Consider the following 24,516-nt stretch of genomic DNA (forward strand, 5'->3'; position numbering starts at 1 on the left):
CAAGGAGTCGTTTTCAGGAGGTTTCTAGAACTGCTTTTAGCCACATCAATTTTCTATTTTAAGCCTCTAGTTGAGGTCAGTCTGCTCCCCGGCATTTCTTGTTGGACTTTCCTACTTTGCTCTCAGCAAAAGCATTTCAGAAAAATTCATCAGCTCGTTGTGCTTGCGTGGAAACCTCTACAGAGAACGCAGTGGAAATGCGCAACTGTTCTTCTGTGTTTGAAAGCCAGCAAGCCCAGCGTTAACCCTTGTGCTGCAGCCAGCTTCACGGGCGTGCTGCAGATTCAGGGCAGAATACTGAAGATGGCATTTGTGCTGCCTACTCTATTGCCTTTGGATTCATCCACTGCCTAGTAACAGCGAAACACCATGCGGTTCAGATTGAAAGTGGGTTATTAGCAAAATGGGTCATATTCAGAGAGACGCTGCTCCCCCGGACTCCAGGGGTGACAGCCGCTATTTTTAGGGTAACAGCACCTAACGGAATCAACACCACGGAGGCTCGTTGCATTAGGGGAAGTTGGCTCTATTAGAAGTCATTTGGAAAATGGCTCTGCAGGTTTATAAGCTACATAAGTTGCAGAATTTCCTAATTACAGGGGACAAATGAAACGTGCCCTGGAAAGTGCTTCTTTTCACCAGTGATAACAGAAATCTAGGATGATTAGCATAGAGAGAGGCCTCGGAGCACTCCTAAGTTCACCGAGGTCAATTCCACCGTCGGTGTATGTGAAAGAAGCCACAAAAGGTCAGGAGGACTGGGAAAGTCCTAACCTCAGTGAATGGGAAGGAAGCCAAGTAACAGTGGGGTCTGAGGCACGGAGGTCTGGGAAGGGATGAGTCTGGGTCTGGGAATGGATAATGGATCTGGGAATGGATAATGGAGGGTCTGGGAATGGATAAGTCCATTACAAAGACTGCTAAATAATGCAAGCCCATTTTTGCTTCGCAAACAGCAAGCTGCAAATTCACAGGTAGAAACCGCTGACGCTAAGGAATGAGAAAAGGCTTATTTGCAGGTGTCAGGTTTGAGTTATTTTTCCCAATTCGCACAGCGCACTAGCAGTACCTTCCAGGGTTGTCCAGAAGTCACTTTAGCAATGGAATTAATTACACATTTTATTCAATTTTGCTATTTAGGCTTTTATTCTGTCATCAGAGCAACCAAATCTCTGTAAGCAGAAAAATAAGTCTCTTACTTGCATGGAGCCTGTCAGATCTCTGGAACGGTTTCTTCCCCAAGCCTGGCAAGGAGTTATCAAGCTTAACAGAGGGAGAGGAACTGGAGGTGGAGTTCTGAGGGCTGCTCGACTGTCCGTCTGACTGCTTTCCTTCCCAAGCTGCACAGGAAATTGAAACATTTAAACACAGAGATGTACAAAGAAATATTACACAAGACATCTGTTTGGCCTGAAATAAAGATTCTTTAACGTGCATACCCTAATCCCAGCAGCCCTGGGGCAAGCACTTCTAGGATACTTATAGTCCTTTATTCTTGCAGCACTTACTTCCCAACAGGGCGAAAGTAGAAGCCCCCTGCGTAGGTATCGGACTATCACAAAATAAAGGGACAGAAGGACAGCCGTTTCATTATGGTTTGAGTCTATTTCCCAGTTAGTCCCATCGCATATATCCAATCCAGTGACGATCTTGTTAAAATTCCTTCCAGAGGCAGCTTTAGTTTCTGTTAGGATTCACTGTGAGGGAAAGTACCCTCATGCTTTATGTGTACGTTCTAGATTGTAACCTACTCCTGTAGCTTTTGTTCTTTTAGATGACCCTCAGAAATTCCTCCTCCTCTTCCACATACTCACGAGATATTTTCATGTCCCCCTCCAAAATCACCGCTTAGCCACACGAGGAAGATTTCACCACTACAATTTCTCCTTACAAATCACTGCCACCCACATGCTCTTTTGTATAGCAGCATTTTTTTCTGCCAGTGGGAAGAGCTTCTTCCCTAGATTCTTCCTGCCTCCCTTTCCCTCCTCGTTTTGACTGAGGTGAATTAGGAACAGGAGCTGGTCTTCCCTCTGCTCTCTTTAGGTCTGTGTGTGATAACAGGTACTCACTCAAGGGAAGTCCCACACCTCGAAACTCCACGACACAAGTGATCAAGTCACAGACTAAACGAATGCTGGCTCTGATTAATGACTTGCACTAATCAATTCCTTCATCCCATCTGCGCCAGCTTTGTTCCCCATCTGCCTCTCTTACTCGCCTCTCTGCCTGGTTCCTTTCCCCTTCCCTCTCTTCCTTACACCAGCTGTTCCAGTTCTGACTAAATACATCCCTGAAACTGTGGAATCGGTGTGTTGCTTTCTCTGAGAATATCGCTCCCTCTCCACTTGTACGTTTAAGTTACTTCTCCACCTCAATATCTCCCACTGCCCCGGCCGTGGGCTATTTCTGCGTACTCCCACACGGATAGGAGGGGAGAAAAGGACTCCACAGATGCTGATGAAAAACCTACAAAAGCCACTCGTGTTGCAGTAACATTCAAAGGCTTTTACAGTGCTCATTCTAACTGGGGGCTGCAAAAACACACACTCTTCCTACACTAAATCAGTCAAATAAGGCCACAGCAAAAGCCGAGGAATGCAGCTTTCCTGAGACCACATGGGAAATGAGTTCGATCCTTGACCTCTTCCTGTCCCTCACAGTCTTTCAGGCAGGAAGGCTCTCATGGCTGGATGCTGGCATGGATAGATATAACCCTTCAGGAAAGACGGGCAGGGAAGATGCATCAAGAAGGTTGTCTCTACCCACACAAGCCTGTGGGACAACAGGAGTTGAGTCCAAAGGTCCTGTGGGAGCCCACCAGTGCCCTTACAGGGCTTCTCTCTACCATCTTTGAAAAGAAGTGAAGATCGTGGGAGACCCCCCCCCAACTAAGAAAGGCAAATGTCGCACCCACCTTCAGAAAAGGCCCAAAAGGCAATCTGAGAAAACACAGACTGGTCAGCCTCACGCTTCTCCCTGGGAAAATCGTGGAGCAACTCCTCTGGGAGCACGTTTCTGGTCACACAAAGGAGGCAATGATGACTGGAAGCAGTCAGCACGGATCTACCATGGGTAAATCGTGCCTGACCAGCCTGATGGCCTTCTGTCATCAAACGGAAGAGAGGTGGGTGCCATTCACCTTGAGTTCAGTGAGGCATTCAACACTGTGTCCCGCAATACCGTACGCGAGCTGGGACATGTGGGTCTGGATGGGTGGGCATCCAGGTAAGCAGCGGGTGAGGTGGCCAGGCGTGGAGAGTCACGCTCCGTACTCTGCCTGGAGCCTGGTAAGGCGCGAGTGTCTCAGGGCTCCCATCCTGGTTCACGTTTTTGTTTGGGGAAGGCGGTGGAGCACTTGCTCAGGTTTGCAGGTAACGCCAGACCCGCGAGGAGCAGAGGCTCTGCTCGGGGGCAGAAGTGCCGGCAGCGGGACCGAGCCGGGCTGGAGGAAGGGGCCAGCAGGAACCGCACAGGGGCAAAGGCAAAGTCCTGCTCTGGGCAGGCGGAGCCCCGGCAGCGACAGGGGCTGGGGGAGGCTCTGCGGGAAGGGCGAGTGCTGGAGGCCAGGCTGCCCCTGCTCGGAGCTGGGCGTCACGCTGGAGACCTCCCGAGATCCCTGCCAACACCAATGGTCCTGTGAGCCTAACTTACTTTCAGAGCAGTACTAGATAGGCTGGAGAAGTTGACACGCAGAAGCTTGCAACCATAATGTAGCAGCAAAATATGGGGAAGTCGGAGGAAAAAAAAGGGTAACAAAAATTAAAGAGATGCTGGAAGAAAATAGTTCACCCGTGACTGAGCAGATGTAGCAATAGTTTGGGAAGCGTGAAGCCAAAGTAAGGAGAGAAACTGATATGCCATGAGCTCCTGCCACGGCCGGACACACAGTGCCTGGGAAGGCCAGACGGCAGGCCGCCAGCGGCAGGATCCTACCCAGGGAAGGCAAAAGCTCATTAGATTCACAAAAAATGAAGACACCAAACAGTACTTCAAGTACTCTAAGTAACACATGTTTGGAATACTTACTGCACTAGTCTATTTTAATAATTACTCCATGCTAGCTAATAATCTGACAAAATATCCTACCTATTTCAGTCCCTCTTAGGTCTCCCCTGCTCCTACTTCCCAAGTGAAGATGTGATTCCTCCTGGGGCGGGACAGGGTCCTCCAGGAACAGCATCTGCCTGTTGTGCTAATGAACCACTCAGGCTTAATCCTAGGCAGCAGAGGAATTGCAAATGGCTTTTAAACTCTCCTTTTACGCTAAAGACTTCATATCCCCCCCCCCCCCCCCCCCCCCCGCATTTTCTTAATACTGTCGCGGGAAATGGGTCATTTTCTGCTGGATTAGTTGTGGCTTCCTTCCTAGACCACACCAGCCCAGGTGTAAAGGGCACAGGCACGGCTTAGGGCTGAATTTCAAACAAGATGATATTAACCTTCTTCCCCTCAACCTTTTTGAAAGGGTCTGAACTATAAAGCTGCCTGGGAACAACAGGCAACCTCATCAACTATCAAATACTTACTCTGCTATTAAATGATGCATGAAGTACAGCTGATGAATATGCCTGTTCAATTGGATGTATGGCCCAGAGGTGCAACCTTGCATATGTCTGAACAGATGTTACAAGAAACATTCCAGTGGTATATAACCAGCAAGCCAGGACAGATTGGTCTGGTTTTTGGTTTGGATTTGTTTAGAGCTGTTTGGAAAGGGAGAGTAAACAAACACGCTAAAACACAGAAAGAAGTTTATACTAAAAGAAAATCAGCATGAGACAAGATGACGTCTCCAGTAATGTAAAAGGTGGTAGGGAGAAGAAATCAAACAACCTGCACAGTGTGTCCATGGTGGATAGGACTGGAAATCTTGGGTTTAAACCCAAGGAAGCATGAAAACATCCTGATTAGAGGCCAAGAAAAATAGTTTAAGGATAAAGTTAACAAGAAAGGTCTTGGGTTTTTGGTCTCTGCATGAATGGCATCCCTCAGAACAGACTGAAGAGAACATCTATCAGAAATGCATCACAGCTCCTGCTCTGAGGAAAGGCTACGGACTTGATGAGCTCTCAGGGGTATTCCTAGGCCTAGTTTCTGATGGCTCTGTGAATTTTCTTAACATGACCAGTGAATTTCAGGTAAACATTCACATAATTACAGCAAGAATATCCAAGAGCAAAAAGCTTTGCAAGCTAATACTGTCTTACTGGTCTTGTATGACCCTCTCTGGCTACTTCCACACCAGTAAACAGGCTGGTGATGTTGGGAATTCCCCTGGCCCCGAGAACAACTGGCACAAACTGGCTGTGGTCGCGTCCCTATGCCTTCTGTCCCCCCAGGCGGGGCTGGTGCGTTCAGACTGCCTGCAGGGAACGATGTTTGGCCTGTGCTGAACACCAAGCTGTGCCAAGGACTGCCCAGGAGACTGCTGGTTTGCCCTGGGCCAAAGCTACGTCAGGGAATGCAGCAGAATGGATTGGCTGAGTTCCAGCTCTTGTGCCCAGCACTTTGGCAGGGATCAATTCAGTAGCAGAGACGCAGCTTCGTTCTCCACATACAGTTGTTTCTTGTTCTAAGCAGAGGCTTGTTGGCTGAAGGACTGACTGTTTGGAAGGGGAAGGAGTTTTGGGACTGGAATCAGGTTAACAGATGCTATAAGGATAATGAAGGTGCACCTTCTTTCTGTAAGGCAACGGTTTGGTATTATCCACATTATCAGGCTTTACCAAAAAGTCGTTTTAAGAAGACTGCAAATAGCTTAGGATTTGGGATTGGAGATGTAATTTTGTTGTGATCTCATTGCTTTCTCTCCCTTTTTTTGGGCAAGCCTCATGAGTGCCAGACTGAGCCAGTCTATCTGTGAGAGGACACCTGACAGAAGCCTTTCAGAGTGAGTGTTCGTGCTGCATCTTCCTCAACGGCTACGTTTTAACGATCACCATCTTTCTGAGATGAATCAGGACCAGTCAAGTAAATCAAGGGTGAAGGATGGAAAAACAGAGTAATTATTGAGGGGGAGGGAATTTCCATCTCATAGAAGTGTCTGAGTTTGACAGACAGCACGGCATTTTACGCACGATAATCAGCCTGGCAGATGGAGTATAAGGGCAGGGACTTCAGAGGCGCACACCACTTAGGGACTGCGCATGCGCTACAGAAGATGGCGAAGCAGGCTCAGAACCAGCAGGACTGTGAAGCAGAGGAGATCGTTGTTTTTCGGAAGAGATCTCAGCCTCAAAAAGCCAGCCCTCTTTTCTTCTTGTACACGCACTGCCTTTCCCTGCTCCGTACTAACACTGTGTACATAAACTCTCTCTATTTCTTAGGTCCCAACACCCCCCTCGCCGTTACGGCTGCACAAGGACTTAATGATAACAAATGGCTGAGTGATACAAGAACAGACACGATTCACTGTACAGAAACATGAAGTGATGTACAAAAAGAACTCCTGTAACCCTACACACATGCTGTTGGGCCCTAAAATAGAAAATGACAACTCAGGAAAGAGTCTCAGAATCTCTACAGTTCTGGGAAAATGCCTGCTCTTGGCTGGGTCAAAAAAAAAAGCAAACTGAATGCTAGGAATCATTAAGAAAAGATGAACAAAATAGAGAGTACCAAAATGATGCTGTGCAGATTCAGAATGCTTCTATGCCCTGAATACTGGGCGCAGTTCTCATTCTCTACAGCAAAAAGCATATGGCTTTCCATACGAGGAATGAGAAAATACAGTAGGACTCTTCAGACTGAAAAAGAGGTGCCTACAGAAGTCATGAGTGGCAAGAAGTTGTTGAATAAACAATAGTTGTTCACTGCCCCTTTGATAATTAGAATGAATCCAATAAAGGTATAAGGAGCCTGTCTCAAAACGAACAAAAATGAGCAGTTTTTACCGTGCGCTGTTTGCCACCAGGCATTTGCAGAGTCAACATTCCCACCCTCCAGGTTAGGAAGGAAATCCCACTTGAGCCCATGAAATAAAGACACCTCCTCTTGCTTTGGAGGTCCCTGAGCACAACACGCCTCGCTCTGGGAGAGCACAGCCACACGCCTGCCCTGCTGGTACACACTTCTTCATGTACGTGCTTTCAGCAGTCATGGACATGGGTCACCAGGCCAAACGGTTTTGATTTGATTTGATTTGAGAGCCCCCCCGCTCCAATTTCTGCCCTAAGCACAGGCAGGAGCAGAGTGGTGCTCAGTGGTCGGGGAGAAGGTACAGAGCCACCACCGGTGAGGTTTACAGATGACAAGCTGTGGATGGATGAAATAACGACGGTGTTAGTCTACAAAGCTATTTACTTGTACAACATGAAAATCAGTCTGTAAAAACACAGAGGCATTTCTTGCATCTACAGGAAAACAACTCGAGTCACGCTCACAGAACCAGGAGCTTGTACTGGAAATCAGTTACCCTGAAAAGAATTTAGAGAAAACTAGAAGTAACTACCAAGAATTCACGATAACTCGCCAAATGCTGCTGCCGGTAAGGGAGCTAACGCATCGTTGAATGAACAAGAGAAGAGCAGTGATCTCATTAATTTCTAATGCAGCCTAAACGCTGGAAACCTCCTGGGGATGTTTCAGGTCAGAAGGTACGTCTTTGGAACAAGACATGAAAGCCACACTACAGAGTGAGAAGCTGCTTTGGAAAAAAAATAAATGCTAAGAGAAACACCACCTAATTTGCTCAGCCATGAGAAGGACGTGACCAGCGCACAGGCAACTATAGGGGAAGACATTTATCACAGAAAGCAGCTTTTCAACCAGACAATGGCACAATAAGATCTATTCAAGATCTATTCTTAACTGAATGCATTCCTAATAAAATCAAACCCAGGAAAATAGAAGCTAGACTATTTCAGAAACAAAAAGAATGCCATATGAAAACAGCATTTTCTTCTCTCATCCCCCAAGAACAATACAAGGCAAGTTAAAGAGACACGACAGCAAAAGAACACGCAGGAGCATCGCTGCCACGTACCAGACTTTGCAGGTGCGGAGTCACTGGCTGCCTTGACGGCCTTCAGAAGGACGTGCTGGTTCGACGACACGGGCATGCCTGCTCTGCATTGCTGCTGCTGTTGCTTTTGCTGCTGCTGTTTCAAGGCCTGGGGAAGAGGACAGAAGAACATGACAGATGAGAAATTAAAAATATTCTCAGAAATTCTTAGCACACAGCACAAACCACTCGTTTTACAGCAACCGACTGGTGGGTTCGTGATTCTAACTACGTCAAAAGTCCAAAATTACTTCTGCGGCACCTGCAGCTCGCACCGGACATTGACACTGTCTATTTAAATGCACTGCTACAAGTAGGAGGGTTTTCTGCCTTGCATCTAAAGCAAAAAGTTAATGGCTGCAGAGCACCTTAAGTTGTGTTGTTTCATGAAGAATGATCTCTAGAGAACACAAAGAGAAAGGATTCCAAATCTGGAGTTGCTTCAAGAAGTAGTTATATAAATGACTTCAAAGTAGAAGTACCATAATGTAATTCATTTCCGTCTCCTGGAGAAGCACGAAGCAACTCACTAAAACCCTTCAACAGAGGCGCTACCCATTCAGAAAGACTTTTTCAATTAGGAGAGTAACAAAGATTAAAACACTGAAGGGAAGCAAATGAAAACCTTTGTTTCAGAAAAGACTGTTAAAGCAACCCTAACACAGCCAAAAAGGCATGAATGACTAAGACGAGGAAGCAAACGGGCAATTTGGTGAAACTGCAGCATTTGTCCAAACCAAAGCATCTGTCCTCAAAAGAAGAAAGCCAAACCCAAATAGACTGAACGGCAGAATAAACTATGACAGATCGGGTGTATGGTGGAACTGCAAAATAGGAAGTAATGGGAAGTGTTATGCTGCACGTATACAAATGAGTGGGACTGTTAGCTAGAGATCACCACTATCTTTAATAATAATAATAATTAATAATGATGATGATGATAGAACTAGGAGAGAGAATCTGCAGGATTCTGCAGAGTCTGCCACATGAGAAAAACAGAACACAGACTGACGTTTAGTCTGTAAAGACACACGAAGGAGACTGACAACAAAAGGATACAGATAATGAACAGACATGTTAAATTCCTATTTTCCAATTTATTAAATAGTTCCTATTTAGCTGCTTCTACCACAGGTTAAAAAAAAAAGACATTCAGCCTAACTGAAACACATCGAAGTTGGAAATCAGTAAGAGGAAGTATCCCCTGCAACGCACAATTAACATCCTGTTATTCAGGTCAACAACTTTTGAGAAAAAGAAAGGTAAAAAGAGAGACCTGGCATTCATACGAGTAGCAAAAAACCATGAACAAGTTCAAGATAGCGTTTTTAAGTTCTTTGGTTGGAGATGAGCTGCAAGCCAACAGCAAACGTCAAGAAAGTACTACGCTATGAAGACCACTAGTACGTTCAGGGAGTTGTGCGAATCCCATACTTCCATTATGCAAATGGATTTCAAATATCTAAGGGTTTGTATCTTCACCTATTCTGTATGCCAGTTAATTGCTGCATTTCTCTTGGCTTAGGTAAAACAATTCTGCTTTTGTTCATCGTGTCACCTCAGTTCTCCGCCATGCAGCGCCTGAGGGGCCCACGCCAACGGTGGCGGAGGCATGTGTGGGAAGAGGAGGAAACAATTATTCATCAGATACCTCTTTTTGCATTCCATGTCAACTTCATGCTCTGTTATAAACATTTGGGGGTTTCTTTAATGTATCTGCATTTATACTGAGTCCTGCCACAATCACAGGATAATTCTGGTGGGAAAGGACCTCGGGAGGTCTCCAGTGTGACGCCCAGCTCTGAGCAGAGGCAGCCTGGCCTCCAGCACTCGCTCAGGGCTCTGGCCAGCCGGGTCTCGCAAACCTCCAAGGACTGAGGAGGCAGAACCAGCCTGAGCCAGGGGCACCACTGCTGGACTCTCCTCCTGGGGAAATGCTCTTCTTTATGTCCTGTTTTTCCTTATACCATTCAACTTTGCTTTTGCTCCTCACCATCCCGCTTCCCTCACCGTACTGTGGCGAGCCTGGCTCTGCCTTCTCAATTACCTCCGTGTATGTACTGGGGGGGGGAAGAAGGGGAGAGGCCCAGAGGCCCAGCCCCCCACAACACCCCACAGCATGCAGAGCTCTCCCACAACACCCCACACCAGGCCCAGCTCCCCACAACACCCCAAACCCGGCCCGGCTCCCCACAACACCCCACACCCGGCCCGGCTCCCCACAACACCCCACACCCGGCCCGGCTCCCCACAACACCCCACACCAGGCCCGGCTCCCCACAACAGCCCACACCCGGCCCGGCTCCCCACAACAGCCCCACACCCGGCCCGGCTCCCCACAACACCCCACACCAAGCCCGGCTCCCCACAACACCCCACACGAGGCCCAGCTCCCCACAACACCCCACACCAAGCCCGGCTCCCCACAACACCCCACACCAGGCCCAGCTCCCCACAACACCCCACACCAAGCCCGGCTCCCCACAACACCCCACACCAGGCCCAGCTCCCCACAACACCCCACACCAGGCCCAGCTCCCCACAACACCCCACACCAAGCCCGGCTCCCCACAACACCCCACACCAGGCCCGGCTCCCCACAACACCCCACACCCGGCCCGGCTCTCCACAACACCCCACACCAAGCCCGGCTCCCCACAACACCCCACACCAGGCCCGGCTCCCCACAACACCCCACACCAGGCCCGGCTCCCCACAACACCCCACACCAGGCCCGGCTCCCCACAACACCCCACACCAAGCCCGGCTCCCCACAACACCCCACACCAAGCCCGGCTCCCCACAACACCCCACACCAAGCCCGGCTCCCCACAACACCCCACACCAGGCCCGGCTCCCCACAACACCCCACACCAAGCCCAGCTCCCCTCAGCTCCAGCCATGCGTGCCCCCCCTCTCAGGAACCAGCCAATCAGGAAAGCGCTAACTGCCCCACGCCCACCAATCAGGAGGCAGCCTTCAGGCTGCAGCGGCAGCGGGTCTCTCAGGGCCTCCCCACAGCGACGCCCTCGCCAGCACCAGCCCGCCCGCTCTCCCCCGACCTCCCAGCCTCCCTCCCACACGTTCTTCGGGCTTCGTTTGCCTTCAGGCTGTCCATTGCTCTCCCCAGGGCGCTGTGCCGCCCTCCACGGAGGGCAGATGTTCCTCAGCGCAAGCAGGTGCGTTTGCACACAGGGCAGCTCTGAGGTAAACCCTGCCGTCGAGGGCAGAAACCACCCCTTTATTCTAGAAAATCGAAAAAGAGCGTAATTCAAAATGGCGCCAATCAGTCGGGATTATCAGTACCTCCTTTAATCGCAATTTAAACGAAGACCTTGTGTCAGCAGCACACTCCTGTCAGCTCCGCTGCGGATGACAGCGGTGATGGCAGCAGGACCAGGAGCTGCTCCTAAGGACCCGCTCCTTGCTCTGGACCTGCCTACGGTCACTGGTTAAAAACCCACGGGGACGCACCTAATGGGGGAAAAGCCTGTATTGTACGGCTCCCTCCTTCACACAAAAGGTGACAAAGCGACTGTTCCCTGACAGGAGAGCTTTTGTAGGGTGTAGCCCAACCCAGCCCCTGGCCTTATTCATTCTGTATACATGGCAACGAATAAAGGATAAAGATGAAAGCCAACGGTATAAACCTTATCAGAGCAGAGGGTGTAACTTCTAATCTTAAAACACCACAATGAGATCTGGATCGAGGGAGGGGACCCTTCCCCTCTGCTCAGCGCTGGTGAGGCCATACTGGGAGTGCTGGGTCCGGTGCTGGGCTCCCCAGTACAGGAGGGGCATGGACAGGCTGGGGAGAGCCCAGCGAGGGGCCACCAAGATGGGGAGGGACTGGAGCATCTGTGCTGTGGGGAGAGGCCGAGGGAGCTGGGGATGCTCAGCCTGGCGCAGGGAGGGCTCAGGGGGATCGAACCCGTGTCAAGGGGACAGAGCCAGGCTCTCCCAGTGGTGCCCAGTGCCAGCACCAGAGGCCACGGGCACAAAGTAAAAAATTCCACCTGAATTCAAGATACACTTTTACTACAAGGGCGACTGAGCGCTGGCACAGGTTGCTCAGAGGAGTGGTGGAGTCTCCCTCCTTGGAGCTATTCAGAAGCCATCTGAACACCACCCCGGGCAACCGGCTCTGGGTGACCCTGCTCGAGCAGGGGGCTGGAGCAGAGGGGCCCCAGAGGCTCCCTCCAACCCCAACCACTCTGGGTTTCTGCGATTCTGTGAATTCTGATGGCGCTGGGGTGGCCGCCCAAGCTAGGCAAGAATGAGATGCGGGTCACTGGATTGGAGAGGATCAGAGGACAGAACTAGAGGAGTACCTGCATTTTCCAGCGACAGGTGAAAACCCACCCATCTTTCTAGATCTGTATTATAAACTTCAGAGTCTCAACGTGGTGGTTTTTCGTATCAGCACACACTCACAGTAACAAAGGGGGTTTCTCCCCATGATCGCTTCATTTTTCCAGCGAGATGAGCACTGACATGTCTCTGCCAAATTAGACTCAGATATTGCAGACCTCCAACTCAGGACTTTTCTGAATGGTTGTAAAGAATGCAGCCACCTGTGTGCTTATGCCACACCAGTGCACACGATATTATTTGGCTGTATTTTACAGTTTTAACTCTATATGTTTATGAATGAAATCCTGACCCATATTTCTTAAAGGACCTGATCCTTATTTTCAGGATAGCGGCAGCGTGGTGTTCCGAGGTTGAAAGTTCTCCCTTAGAAATCTGCTCTTTTTTCCCTCAGTGATATTATAACTACTTAGCAGTTAAGAGAGGAGGGCTGAATGCAGCCAGCTGTCCTCCTCAGTGCACGTGGTTGAATAATGTGGGTCACAGACATAATTAAAAATATGAAAGCTTTCTTTAATTCTTGTTTCCCTCAATATCTTATCTTTTTTCCTACCACTCTACTCATAGCACCGCTGTCTCCTTCCTGCTATCTGGATTTGCTCCTTTTACCTACTTTTTATAACTTTTTCTGACCACAGTGGCAACCGTGTTTAGGAAGAGGTGGAAGATGCAATATTGGGTCAAAATGGCAGAATTCTAGTGGAACTAAAATTAAGTGAAGGATTAGACGTGCAATGTTCTTAATTTTACCCAAAGCTAGAGCAAACCTCGGACAGGTAAAATAGAGCGACTCAACGGTTATGGTGTTCTTTAGGCACACTTTTTTTGTCCTGTGTGCCTACAAGGCGAGTTATCTGCTAAGCTACGATTTGATGCTCTACTCGGGGCCATGAGAGCTGAGTTCAGGGAGAAGAGTTGTTGTGGGGGAAGGGGATGACCATCAGGAGCAGCTTTTTGCCTTGCAGAGAGCTGCAGAACCGTCATGTACAAACAGGGACGCTACACGGGCATCGAGGCCTCCATGCAGTTCCCCTTTTCCCTTTCAGGGTTTCTGACTTTTTTCCCCCAAACCCATGAGATTAACCCTGAAACTGAGAACACTGTCTCAGTCTTGGAACTCACTGGCTCTGACATATTTCATTACATTTGGCGACAGTGCTGTCCCAAGGATGCTCGGGAAGTAGTCACCTCGGAATAAGGAAGCTGGGGGGTGTAAGAGGGAGAGAGCAGAGACAGAGGGGAATGTATTTACAGGTGGGGGAAGGCTGGTGGGAGCAGGAGCATGGGAAATACAGAGATGAAAAGTAGAAAATTATTAGGTGTGTAAGGACAGAGGCTGGGGAGAGAGGAGAAAAGTAGATGGGGCATAGGTTTGGAAATGGTGTAATGTTTGGAAGTGGAGTGTGGGTTTGCCCAGAGGTCCCTTCCAACCTGTGATTCTGTGAAACTGACCTAGAGACCCGAGAGAGTGCTGAGCACGAGAGGGGAAAGAGGGCTGTTTATAACAAACCCTGAGTCTGTTTGAGCACTCCCTTAAAAGAGAAAAGCCTTTGAGGATGTTGGAGAAATGATTGCCAACCAGGCTTAAAGAGGGATGACGAAGGGAAGGCAAAGAGTAAAATTAATATCTTGCCGAATTAGTGAGAAGCAATTTTCTGAGGATTCACATGAAAGTGGAAGCTTGACTCTGAACTGCGGAAGAAAATCTACCTGAAGTGACAACACAATCTCACTTCTTTATTGCGGCTGTCAGCAGTGAGCAACATCACAGTAACACTGATGCTTCTGTCGAGAACCAGCCAAGTGGGAAAAGAAAGCAGAGAGAAGATTTCCTTAAGCTGCCATCTCATTCTGACACCAACTCTTGCTGGAAATAAAGCTCTGGTTTATCCAGTTGCCTCATCTTCCCCCATAATATACTCCTCAATAATATGCCCTAATTAGGCCCTTGGATCTCACTGCAGATCCTCTCCCAGGGCCACAGGCTCTCTCTCAGCTGAATGCCATCCTGAGCGCTGCTTCTCAGCTGGAAACAGTCAGGAAAGCAGGCTGGGCTGGAAAAGGTAAATCCTATCTGCAACACATCATGACTTCATCCGTCTGTGCCAAGCTTCCGTAATCCCTGGACTAGCACCTCCTCTGCAACCTGATTCCTAAATCCTTACAGATTTTTACTTTACTAAGGAGTAAATCTAACACTGATAAAGCATTTCCTTTCTAAGGATCATGGGAAAATGAAACAATGCAGTTGGGGAAACACCTGCAAAGACGACGCTCAGAGGAGTAATTCATCTTGCGTTTTTCATTAGGACAAACAAATCATTTGAAGTACAAACACTCACCCGTTCCATCCTGTGTGCACACAATTAACACTTGACACAACTGTCACTCCCCAAGCATGGAAAATCATCAGCCCTCCTCCTTCTCTCGTAACACCCGGCAGAGGTGCAACGCAAAGTCAGTGTGCTCGCCTTCCTCTCGTTCCCTCCAGACACACATACACCCTGCACCCACAGGACTCCTTGGAAGGGAAAGTACGCCGCTAACTAGGGGAAGAAGGCAGTGGATTTGTTTCTTTTCCCCAAAAGGCCTTCCATTTACTAAAACAGCCTGTAGAACACTCATCAAAAGGTTGGGAGAAAAGAAATAACATCTTATACCCGTGCTCTAACAACAATAATTTAAAAAAAAAATCCAGATGCTTCTTTAGGGAAAAAGCAAAGAAGTAAATGGCACAATATTTGGAACCACCTTTAAGAGAGGGATGTTTTAGCAAAACCCTGTTTGCTATGAGACGGCCAGGAAGTCCTGACTGACTCCCCTGCAGAGCACAGTTTCACTGAGAAAGACGATTTACCAGAGAAACACAATTACTGCCGTGATCCCTGCACTAAAGTGGGTTTTGAACTAGGCTGCTTACCTGTTTGAGCGCCTTCTTGCTGTGCTTCTGGGATGAGGAGATGACTTTGCCTGTCTGGATGGAAGGTGATGGGCAGCCTGACTGAGGGGAGGACGTCTGTGACAGTCTAGATGACACTACAAGACAAAAAAAACCCATGACATATACATAACCCGACCTTTACACATTTGCCTGCAGCACGTTAGCCAGACCTCGCCATTTCAGATCATCTCATGAGGCTCATGAAAACTGCACCTCCTGCAAATGCTAGTTTTTGCATGAAGAATCATTTCTATTTCCTCCCCACCACCCAGGCAGCTGTTTTCCTCTGAAAGCCAACAGCAGTTCCTGTGACCAGCTTCAGATTTCTCATCTCTTGTCCATCTCTGCTATTAATCTTATAAATAGCTGCTATCAAACAACACTGCAGCTTGAGAAAACCTTCAGGTTCACGCAGGTTTAGCCAATTCAAATCTAACTGGAAATACAGACGCAGGCAACAGTTTTCTTCATGTGGAGTGCCCTGCGGTCAGACACCTAATTGATCAGTTTCTGATCAGATTAAATCTGAATCCCACACAAGAGCGGGAAGATAAATGACGTGCAAAGGAAGCGAAACATCGCTTGCTCCTTTCTAAAAAGAAATATGGGAATATACAGGATATCCCAGTAAATGAGCACATATTCTCAGCGGATGAGCCTAGACGCTGAAGGGAATCTAGGCCTAGCTATGTGGAGTCTAAAGCAAGGCTTAGAGTTTCAGATGATTCAGACTTTTAAATGGCCTCATTATAACTAACAAACCGGGACTGGGAATTAAACGACAGCTGGTCACATAGCTCAAATATACCTGTTTGGCACAGGATACTCAAGCTACTCTGCTCCGGCAGCAGTGGGGGGATGGATACGTGGCCGGCCAGGGAACGCATTCAGTTCCAGTCTCTCAGAATCACAGTTCTGCCTCTGTTATCTCAGCAAATATATAGTCTAGGGGCCAGCAGCCAAGGTTAACCCACCACACGTACTGATATAAAAGCCAACCATCAGCACACCAGGGCTAGTCAAAGCTGTTTAGCTGCTGAGACCAAAATAGTACAACAAAAAAAAACAGAGAAAAGCAAAATGCCGTTAACTGGGAAGCCTTATATTGCATGATGGCAGTAACTAAACAAACACCGTGCAGGCACAGCCGAGAACGCCAATGAGATACGGCCGCACCCGCAACGAACTCCGAAGGTAAATGGCTGAGACTGGCCATGGAGGCAGGCAGTTAAAAAGAAAACAAGGTGAGTTAGGAAATGCATGGTCTGCGCCTATATCTGCACGTTGGCTTGTACAGACGGTCATGCCCACTGTCAGATCAAGGCAACAAAACGAAGGGTAAGAGAACCCTGGCCGTAAAGGATAATAAACAGACTCACAGGTAAACTATTTAAATTATTGCTTCCTGAGGCAATTAGTTTTAGAATCTGTGAGGCTGGTCCTTCTGCAACTGTAAGGAGTTAAGCGATAACGACAACAGCCCTTCATTAACAATAGCACTGCGTGATCCCGCTCGGTGCCCAGAGAGAAGGGAAGCTCCCGAAAACATCGCAGCGACAGTAAGCATCAGAAAGCAACATTTCAATAAAACACAGAGAATTAGAGCAACAAATTATAAAAAAGTAAAATTTGCACACGTGGCGTGGATGTTAAATGAAAGGAGCGAGTTTTTTAGAAGGCGCACGCAACGGAGATGAGGTAATACCAGATTCTGAAATGTCACTAAACCAGCAACAATGAAAGGGAATGGTAAGAAACTGGCAATTTAAAAGTCACTGGCCGGACAACCGTACCCAGATGATACATGCACATGATAAAAGATGATACGGTCGCACAGCAAGCACAACTACTACTTCAAAGGCAAAAAACCCCACCAATGTTATACCAAGAGCTGGAAAGCAAAGGTTATATCTGTACTTTGAAAGAGCAGTAAGAATGTTTGCAAACTTGCATTTGTCTCTCAGAGTGGTTGAAATTGCAGTTCAAGAGGAATAAGATGATGCTGGAAAGGTCATAGTCTGGATCAGCACCTGGAGCGGAAAAGCGGATCTCACAAACCCATCAGAATTCTTTGAACGCATCGATAAAGAGAAGTGGAAGAAAATAAGAGTTCACTCGCATTTCCAGAGATTTTCAACAAACAGCTTCTAAAAATCATTTGGCTATTGTTTAAAAAACAAAGAATTGGCTTAACTCTGATGCTGGATGGGAGAGAAGGCAAAGAACAGAATCAAATGGTAATCAGGCAAGAAATTAGCAAAAATCCTGCAAGGTCACCTACTAAGTAGGGAGCATTTTAGTGCTTAGTGCTAGACTGGAAGGCAGGAGATGGTAAAATATTAAATATTCAGTTCAGTTAAGATCAGAGGGAATTGGGTGGAAACTCAGAGAACTATAATCCAGAGAACAAAAGACCAAAAATATCAAGTAAAACATCAAAAAAGGAGTAAGCAAATTTTTGGAGGAGAAAAAAAAAAACCCCAAGAGACTCATAGAACCTGTAATAATCTAAATGAGCTATGTCATCTCGGGACAGGGATCCACTATGGCTGCCGGGTGTATGAGGACGGCCAGCAAGATGATGCAGTGTGTAAAGATGGGAAGGCGGCGTAGCTGCGATTCTTACAGCGCATTCTTCCCCTTGACTGTCTCACATACTGTAGTGCTGATCACACACTGCCAGCAAAATTTGATGGGATTCAGGGAAGTCAAGAAAATGGTTAACGACGCAACAAAAACTAGGGATATTGAGGGATTTGATATTATTCTCAAAGGAAGGGCCATGAGCGAAGCTTACAAAACGAGACAATGCAGCTTCGCGCCGGGGCACCCCGTTTCTGCGGGGAAAGCACCGTGCTCGCCGCCAGCCGGCCACTGTCGTCACCCGCGGAGCCTGGGCTCGGCAGAGCCGTCAGCCTCACTCTCACACTAAGCAGGCAGGCGCCCAGTCCACCACCGCCGCAAACGCAACCCTCGGCCGGCCAAACGCTGCGCCCCCGTCCTCGTAACTAATCCTTGCTCGTAGTTGTTAAATACAAAGAAAACACAAGTTTGGTTTAACATTTAAAACCCAGGCAGAGAAACAGATTGACTGTTACTGGGGTTTTGAGACATCTGAATAGCACGAACATAAACCACATCCTCTTTGAAGCCTATCGCTGCTGAAACTACAAGTTCTGTGTGAAGTAGAAACATTAAGCCAAATACAGGCTACCCTTCTCCAGCCTCATATTCTATTCACATTTTCATTTTTATGCTGTCTTGGAACAAAAACTAATCTTTTCAAACCAGGAATGGCAGCACAGGCTAAAACCCACACCTGGGAAGACAACTCATCCCCGGAGCAGATAAAATAAAGCCGCATGATGATATTCCGCACATCCTCTGGCTGTAAAAGCCCTCGGTGCCACAACGGCTGCTGTGCTGGACTGACAGCTGTAACCACAACAGATTCTCAAGAACAAACAGGAGAACTTGAGAAAGCCGACCAAGGCGCAGCTGCTGAGCTCAGCTTTGAGCCCCCCAAGTGAAGGGGGATGGATGGGAGCATAGACCTGTGGGAACACAGCCCTGGGTCCTCGGGCCCTGGAGCTCTCAGAAAGGTTACATCCTTTTAAACCCTTTTCACGCTGCCAAGCAGAGGGATAACACAGAGACACGCACATGTAGGGAAATATTCAGGCTCCTGTAAGGCTTGACAAGCTGAGTTTGTTTCCTTTAGATTCGAAGAGAATGTCAGTAAAATTAGTTCTGTCTTCACTTCAGGCTTTCTTATAATTTGAGCAATACGTGGAGCTGAGATTATACTTCTCAATGCTCTTAAATCCTAAGAGCTGCAGAAATAATTACAGAATGTGAAGCAACACCTGGGAAAGCAGTGCATCCAGTAGGGCGCTCCAATTTTAAAATGCTCAGTAAGTTGCTTTGCGCTGTTTTTCGGTAAATAAGGATTTCCTTGCTCAGCTGAAGGTTAGGGAGGACTGTGGGCCAGGATCTGACAGAAACAAATTTCAGCAGATTTTGGAAATTAGAAACAGCAAACAGGATCCCCTCATCTCAAAGAGGCATACGAGGGAGGGGATGGAGATGTCACCTTGGTACTAAGTGGTAAGGACAGAAACGGGACTAAAGGGCAGTGACAAAACACCCTCGGGTATTTGAGCGTGCTGGCTTGGAGAAGCAATCGAACACACGCATCCGTAGCCAGGAGAGCTGCAAACAAACAGCTCTGCACGCCTGGCCCGAAGTCACCGCGCCAGCTGGTTCATTCACGAGGTTTTTGCTTCCTGCTGTTGGTTTGGCTGGGAGGGGAGTTTGCCAGGTGAAATGTTAACAGTTCTCTGAGATTAAAGTAGATGAGATAAAGCGGAACCTGTGTCAGCCAAACCTCACAACCCCTGATTCGCTAGATAAACTAAGAATGGATCCAATAGAGTCCCATGTTCTAGCTGCAAGAATAAACACCGGGGGACGACCCGTCTGCCGTCAATTACAGCTGTAACGCGGGGGGCAGAGACTCCTTTACGCTTCAGACTTGCCTGAAATGTCATTGACACAAGAGCATTTCTTCTAAGAAATGAAATTATAACAGAACTTTGATTATGTTGAAGATCAATTCAATTAGAAGTTTCAGTCTGGTGCGATCTGATGACATGTTACAAGGCGTTGGGTTCCCTTAAGATTTGCAAACCCTAAACCATCGGTCAATCAATTCTCTTTCGTACATCTATAAAGAAACTGCGCTAACAGCAGCAAAGAGACGTAGTAAGACTTTTTTAACAAGAATTTATTGAAGATGAGTGGTTAATTCTTTTAGAAAAATTGCAGTAAATTGCTGCAAACATTACACACAGGATGCAGACCAGGGATCCCTTCTAACAGAAACAGTAAGACAGTTTCATCAGGATGCTGCTTCGTGCCTTTCCTTTTAGAGCCCCGACCTCAGCTAACACCAAGGACTTTCTGCTTCACCCTCATGGATAAAGGAATGTGATTAACCACAGCCTCAAAGTGCACAACGAGGTACGATGTGACCACACGTCCGTTGTAAAAGCGTGCCACGCCACGTGTTTTCCCCGTGTTTCCAAAGGCAATGGTGGAAGCCTCCTGGCACCCTGGTACTTTGATCCCACCACGTGCTCTCCGCTGTCACCACCCAGCGTGAGACTGGCCCACTGAAACCAGCTGAAGTCCATCCTACCACCAAAGACGCACTAAGACTCATAATTCCCACCCGGTGTTAGGTACCAGCACAGCTCTGTGCACTACATGAGACTGAAAATAACAGGAAGGTGAAGATGCTCAAAGTAGTCTAACTTTTTAAATTTTTCTTGGATGTCTCATCTTGCACAGGTCATTTACCTTTTAGGGTGTGAAAGTAGCGGGATATTTGTTTGAGATCCCGCTGGCTTCCAGTACTCATCTTCTGACTTGCCTAAGATTATATTTAATAATAATATTCTGGCTAATGTTTGTTTTTCACAAACAGCATCAGACAAACAACAATGAGAAAATACGTGGACATAGCTGATCCTGCTCTGGGGCAGCAAAACTGGCTGTACAACTGGAACGTCCCTTTAAGCTCAACATGGCTATTAGACAGAACTACAGAGATCTTGGCTCACTCAGCCAATAATTTACTTTTTGATTTATTGCCTTATCCTGCCTTGTCAGCACACCGAGCGTGGCCAGCTGCAGGACGGGGCTGCTCAGAGCAGAGTGGTTCAAGCCAGTGCAGGACAACACCTGGAGCGGTCCTGAGCCACAACGCAGAGGGAGGTCTTACAGCGAAACAACGGGGATGATGACAGAATGCATACTTCTTTGGCAGGCACTCAGGCAATTCCTAAATCAAGATTAAGATTTTCTTAAACTGATGTACCAGAAATGACTGCTGGGTTTCTCGGGCTTGTTTCAGAAGAGCTGCAGAGGACAAGCGAGCAAGCATGAAGAATGACCTTGCATTTATACAACCGTTTTATTTCAGTGGCTCCAAAAGAAAATTACTCTTGGGGTCATTCGGCTTAAGGTCAACCTCGGCAGTTCACTCCACCAGCTACTGGCATAGGGATACCTGGACTAACATGCTGCCTGTTAAACAGCGTGAAACAAAATAAAACCATTAAAAAAAGCACTAGAAGTAAAGGAAAAATACGTCTGCAGTTGTCGGGAGAATTTGGGAGTGATACTGCTTTCAAATCAGAAGGAAAAAAGGTACAACAATTTGCAAAACCAAAATTAACCTGACAAGAAAAGTCCTTTGTTCGAGCTACAGCCAAAGGCAACCAAAACCATCCTGCCCAAATACTGCTAGCATAAAACCACTGCAGGGACCCTGTATTTGGACACTGCAACAGGCTCGGTGATGTAAGCAAAGGGCATGGCCTTCTGACCCGCTCACTCAACGGTTCCAGGAACGGTGGGGTTTTACGGGATCTCTCAGCCTTTATCTTTTAAAGATCAGGGCTAATTATAGTTTCAGGTATACTATGCAACAGAAGAAACTCTCATCTTTTGGTAAGTAAATCAAACTACTTTGGAGCAACGAAATTGCTCTGCTAAATTAATACTCAGAGCATTAGATTTAAAAAATCTACCGGGAATAAAAAGCCTTTTGCTGGACAACCGCTCGTGAGCATCACCTAACAAACTGCTCTGGCTGCAAGCGCTGCAGAAACCAATGCCATCTCATGAAAGGGTAACACACCCTGGTAATTCGTTCCACCCATTAGGAGTCTGAAATCTGTAATCCCGCTGCTGGTGTAAATTTGATTTATCACCTGGCACAGAAGCAGCGCTCTTCTGTACACTCTTTGGGCATGAGATATTTACTCTTTGCCTTTAAAAGGACCAAAATGCAGCATGCCCCAGACACAAGACGTGTCCCACGGGCAGGTGCTGCTGCCAGCCCTGCGCCTGCTCTCGTCCCTCTTGCAGCAGAGCTCAGTGCAAAGCCACGTGGGCTCACGGACTAGGTACTCACCTCTGCGTCCCGGCCCAAGCTTAGGAGGAGGAGCTCTACTGGGGTTTTGTCTCTGGTTTTGTTTGGGCTTGGGAGAGTGTAATATGAAAAGAAGTTAAAATAGTAGATCCAGAGTTCCTGCTTGAGGGTTTTGCATGCATTTCCACGGGGTTGTCTGCCTCGAAATCTACCCATTCAGAAAGAAAAGGCTGCACTTTACTCATTTGGAAAGAAAGTACAGTCAAGCTGAACTAAAAATACAATACCCCCCCTTCAACTATGTGCAGTCATAAGCTTAAAATAACCCAATTTTAAACAGCTAACGGGATCCAGATGTATTACATGAAAAACTTCTAGTGAAAGCCGTTAAAACACAGTTTGAGAAGCACAGAAATGACTCTGGTTAATCCAATGCTCTTCTTTTCTACAGGTAAGCAGTTTATCAGAATGAGGATGGGAACTCGACCTTGAATTCATATCAAAACAGTATCATACTTACAAGCGAGACAACCATTTTAGTAGAGTTCTCCCCTACATGACTGTTCCGTGCTAAAATGAAGGAAGAAATAATGCCCAAGAATACTGTCCAACTGCAACTTCCCACAACTCCCCCTCCTGCACTTACCCGGGTAAAGATGAAACTTGTACTGCCCTGACGGGGACTACTCGTTCCTGTTACCAGACTGCGCTTTTATAAACATTAAAAAAGATCAACTCTTTGCTTCGTATAGAGAGACTGGAGTGTATCTTGCACTGACAGCTCTGAGAAAACAAGCTGAAGTACTGAACAAGCCTGCGTCTGATCACTCATACGCCTCCATGCTCTGGGGAGCCCACCTAAGCTCTCTGCCTTCTTTCTCTCCCAATTTAGAGCTTTCTTAAGAGTAAATTTATTCATATACCTGCTTTCTTGGTTACCCTGGGCAATTCCTCCGCTCTAGGAAAGGACATCAATTCAATACTAACACACCCACAAGAAAGAGGCGGAAAGAGAAAAGGAAAGATACAGATCTCTGCTCTAGGGAAGAAATAAAGTTGGCGCCAGGCAGCTCTCCCTATGTAGCTTGACACCACGAAGAGAATATTGGATCACTTAGAAAGGTCTGACAACCTGAGCCACCAACAGTGGCCAAACATTCTGCATCAAACACTGGACAGACTGCCACCAAACCCTGCTCCGTGTGTCCATGGCGGCTCTTCACCAGAGGGACGGGTCAATGCAGAGCTCTTTGGGATGCAGGACCGACCAAGCACGGCTCTTCAGGCTAGCCATGGTACTCTGAAGCCCGGGCACGGGAACATCCATCAGCATTATAAACGTTTCAGACATCATCTCTGTCATAAAGCCTTATCAGCTATGGAGATCTCCCAGTTAGCAAACCCCAGGCTTACCCAAATGACCTAAAAGGTTTCACCCCAGGCATGGGGAGGGCACACGGTTACATCTATTACTCACAGCATGCAGCACATCTAGGAACAGCAGCCACCGACTAGAAGACCCTGCTGCAGACAGTAGGTGTGCAAAAGGAATGAGAAGTCCCCAACGCAGCATGTGCAGAATGTCATTATAAACCAAATTAAACTAACAGAAACAGTAAGAAGAAATGCTCAGTAATTTCTACCCCTACCACTTCCTAAGCTTAAGCATTTTCAGGTTTTCTTGAGGACACACGGTGATGACAAAGGCAGGAAAGATGCAGCTCCCTGGGTGTTCAAGAAGTCAAGCACAACCATCAAAACATTCTGAATTTAGAGAGATTTCACTGATCCAAACAACATTTTTCCAGCTGTCATACTGGAAGGAAGAAGAGAAATAAAGGATTGTACATAAGCTCATTAAAAAATGACAGCTATAAGTGCTAATTACCTCAGATGACATCAAATTAGCCAACATCAATGAGGAGTTCTGTTGTTTGGTGGGCCTTTTTGTTTAAAAAAAACATTAGAGCAAATGTGTGCCTTTAGGAAAAAGCCAAGACTGTAAGGGTGAGTGACGAATCTGAGTTACTCGCGATACGCGCTATGGAGGCCCAGGTGGTTGGCTGAAGCAATCGTTCATTCCCCTCGTTGATAAACACCCAACACTCGCTGAAAGCCATTTGACAACTGACCTTGGCAACTGCCGCTGCCTGGTCTCAGTACGTAACTGCAATGATTTCAGTGTTTGCTTTTTACTTTCCCTGAAATACAAGTTTCCATGTCAAGAACAATTCCCTCTTCCCTAAAAAAATACCTTTG

The 24,516-nt window shown here is 47.3% G+C and overlaps 1 protein-coding gene across 4 annotated transcripts in view; it reads right to left on the minus strand.

The window, feature by feature from the left end:
• The window catches only part of ASXL2 (ASXL transcriptional regulator 2), a 121,179-nt gene that overhangs the window by 17,658 nt on the left and 79,005 nt on the right, over positions 1-24,516 (minus strand). For all 4 annotated transcript variants that reach the window (XM_075086345.1, XM_075086346.1, XM_075086348.1 and 1 more), the window contains 3 exons: positions 15,297-15,412; positions 7,988-8,114; positions 1,200-1,340 (listed from right to left, as the gene is read on the minus strand). In XM_075086345.1, coding sequence (XP_074942446.1) covers positions 1,200-1,340; positions 7,988-8,114; positions 15,297-15,412 — 384 coding nt within the window. The remainder of the gene's footprint in view (positions 1-1,199; positions 1,341-7,987; positions 8,115-15,296; positions 15,413-24,516) is intronic.

This window comes from Phalacrocorax aristotelis, chromosome 3, assembly GCF_949628215.1.
Source record: "Phalacrocorax aristotelis chromosome 3, bGulAri2.1, whole genome shotgun sequence".
Lineage (NCBI taxonomy): Eukaryota > Metazoa > Chordata > Aves > Suliformes > Phalacrocoracidae > Phalacrocorax > Phalacrocorax aristotelis.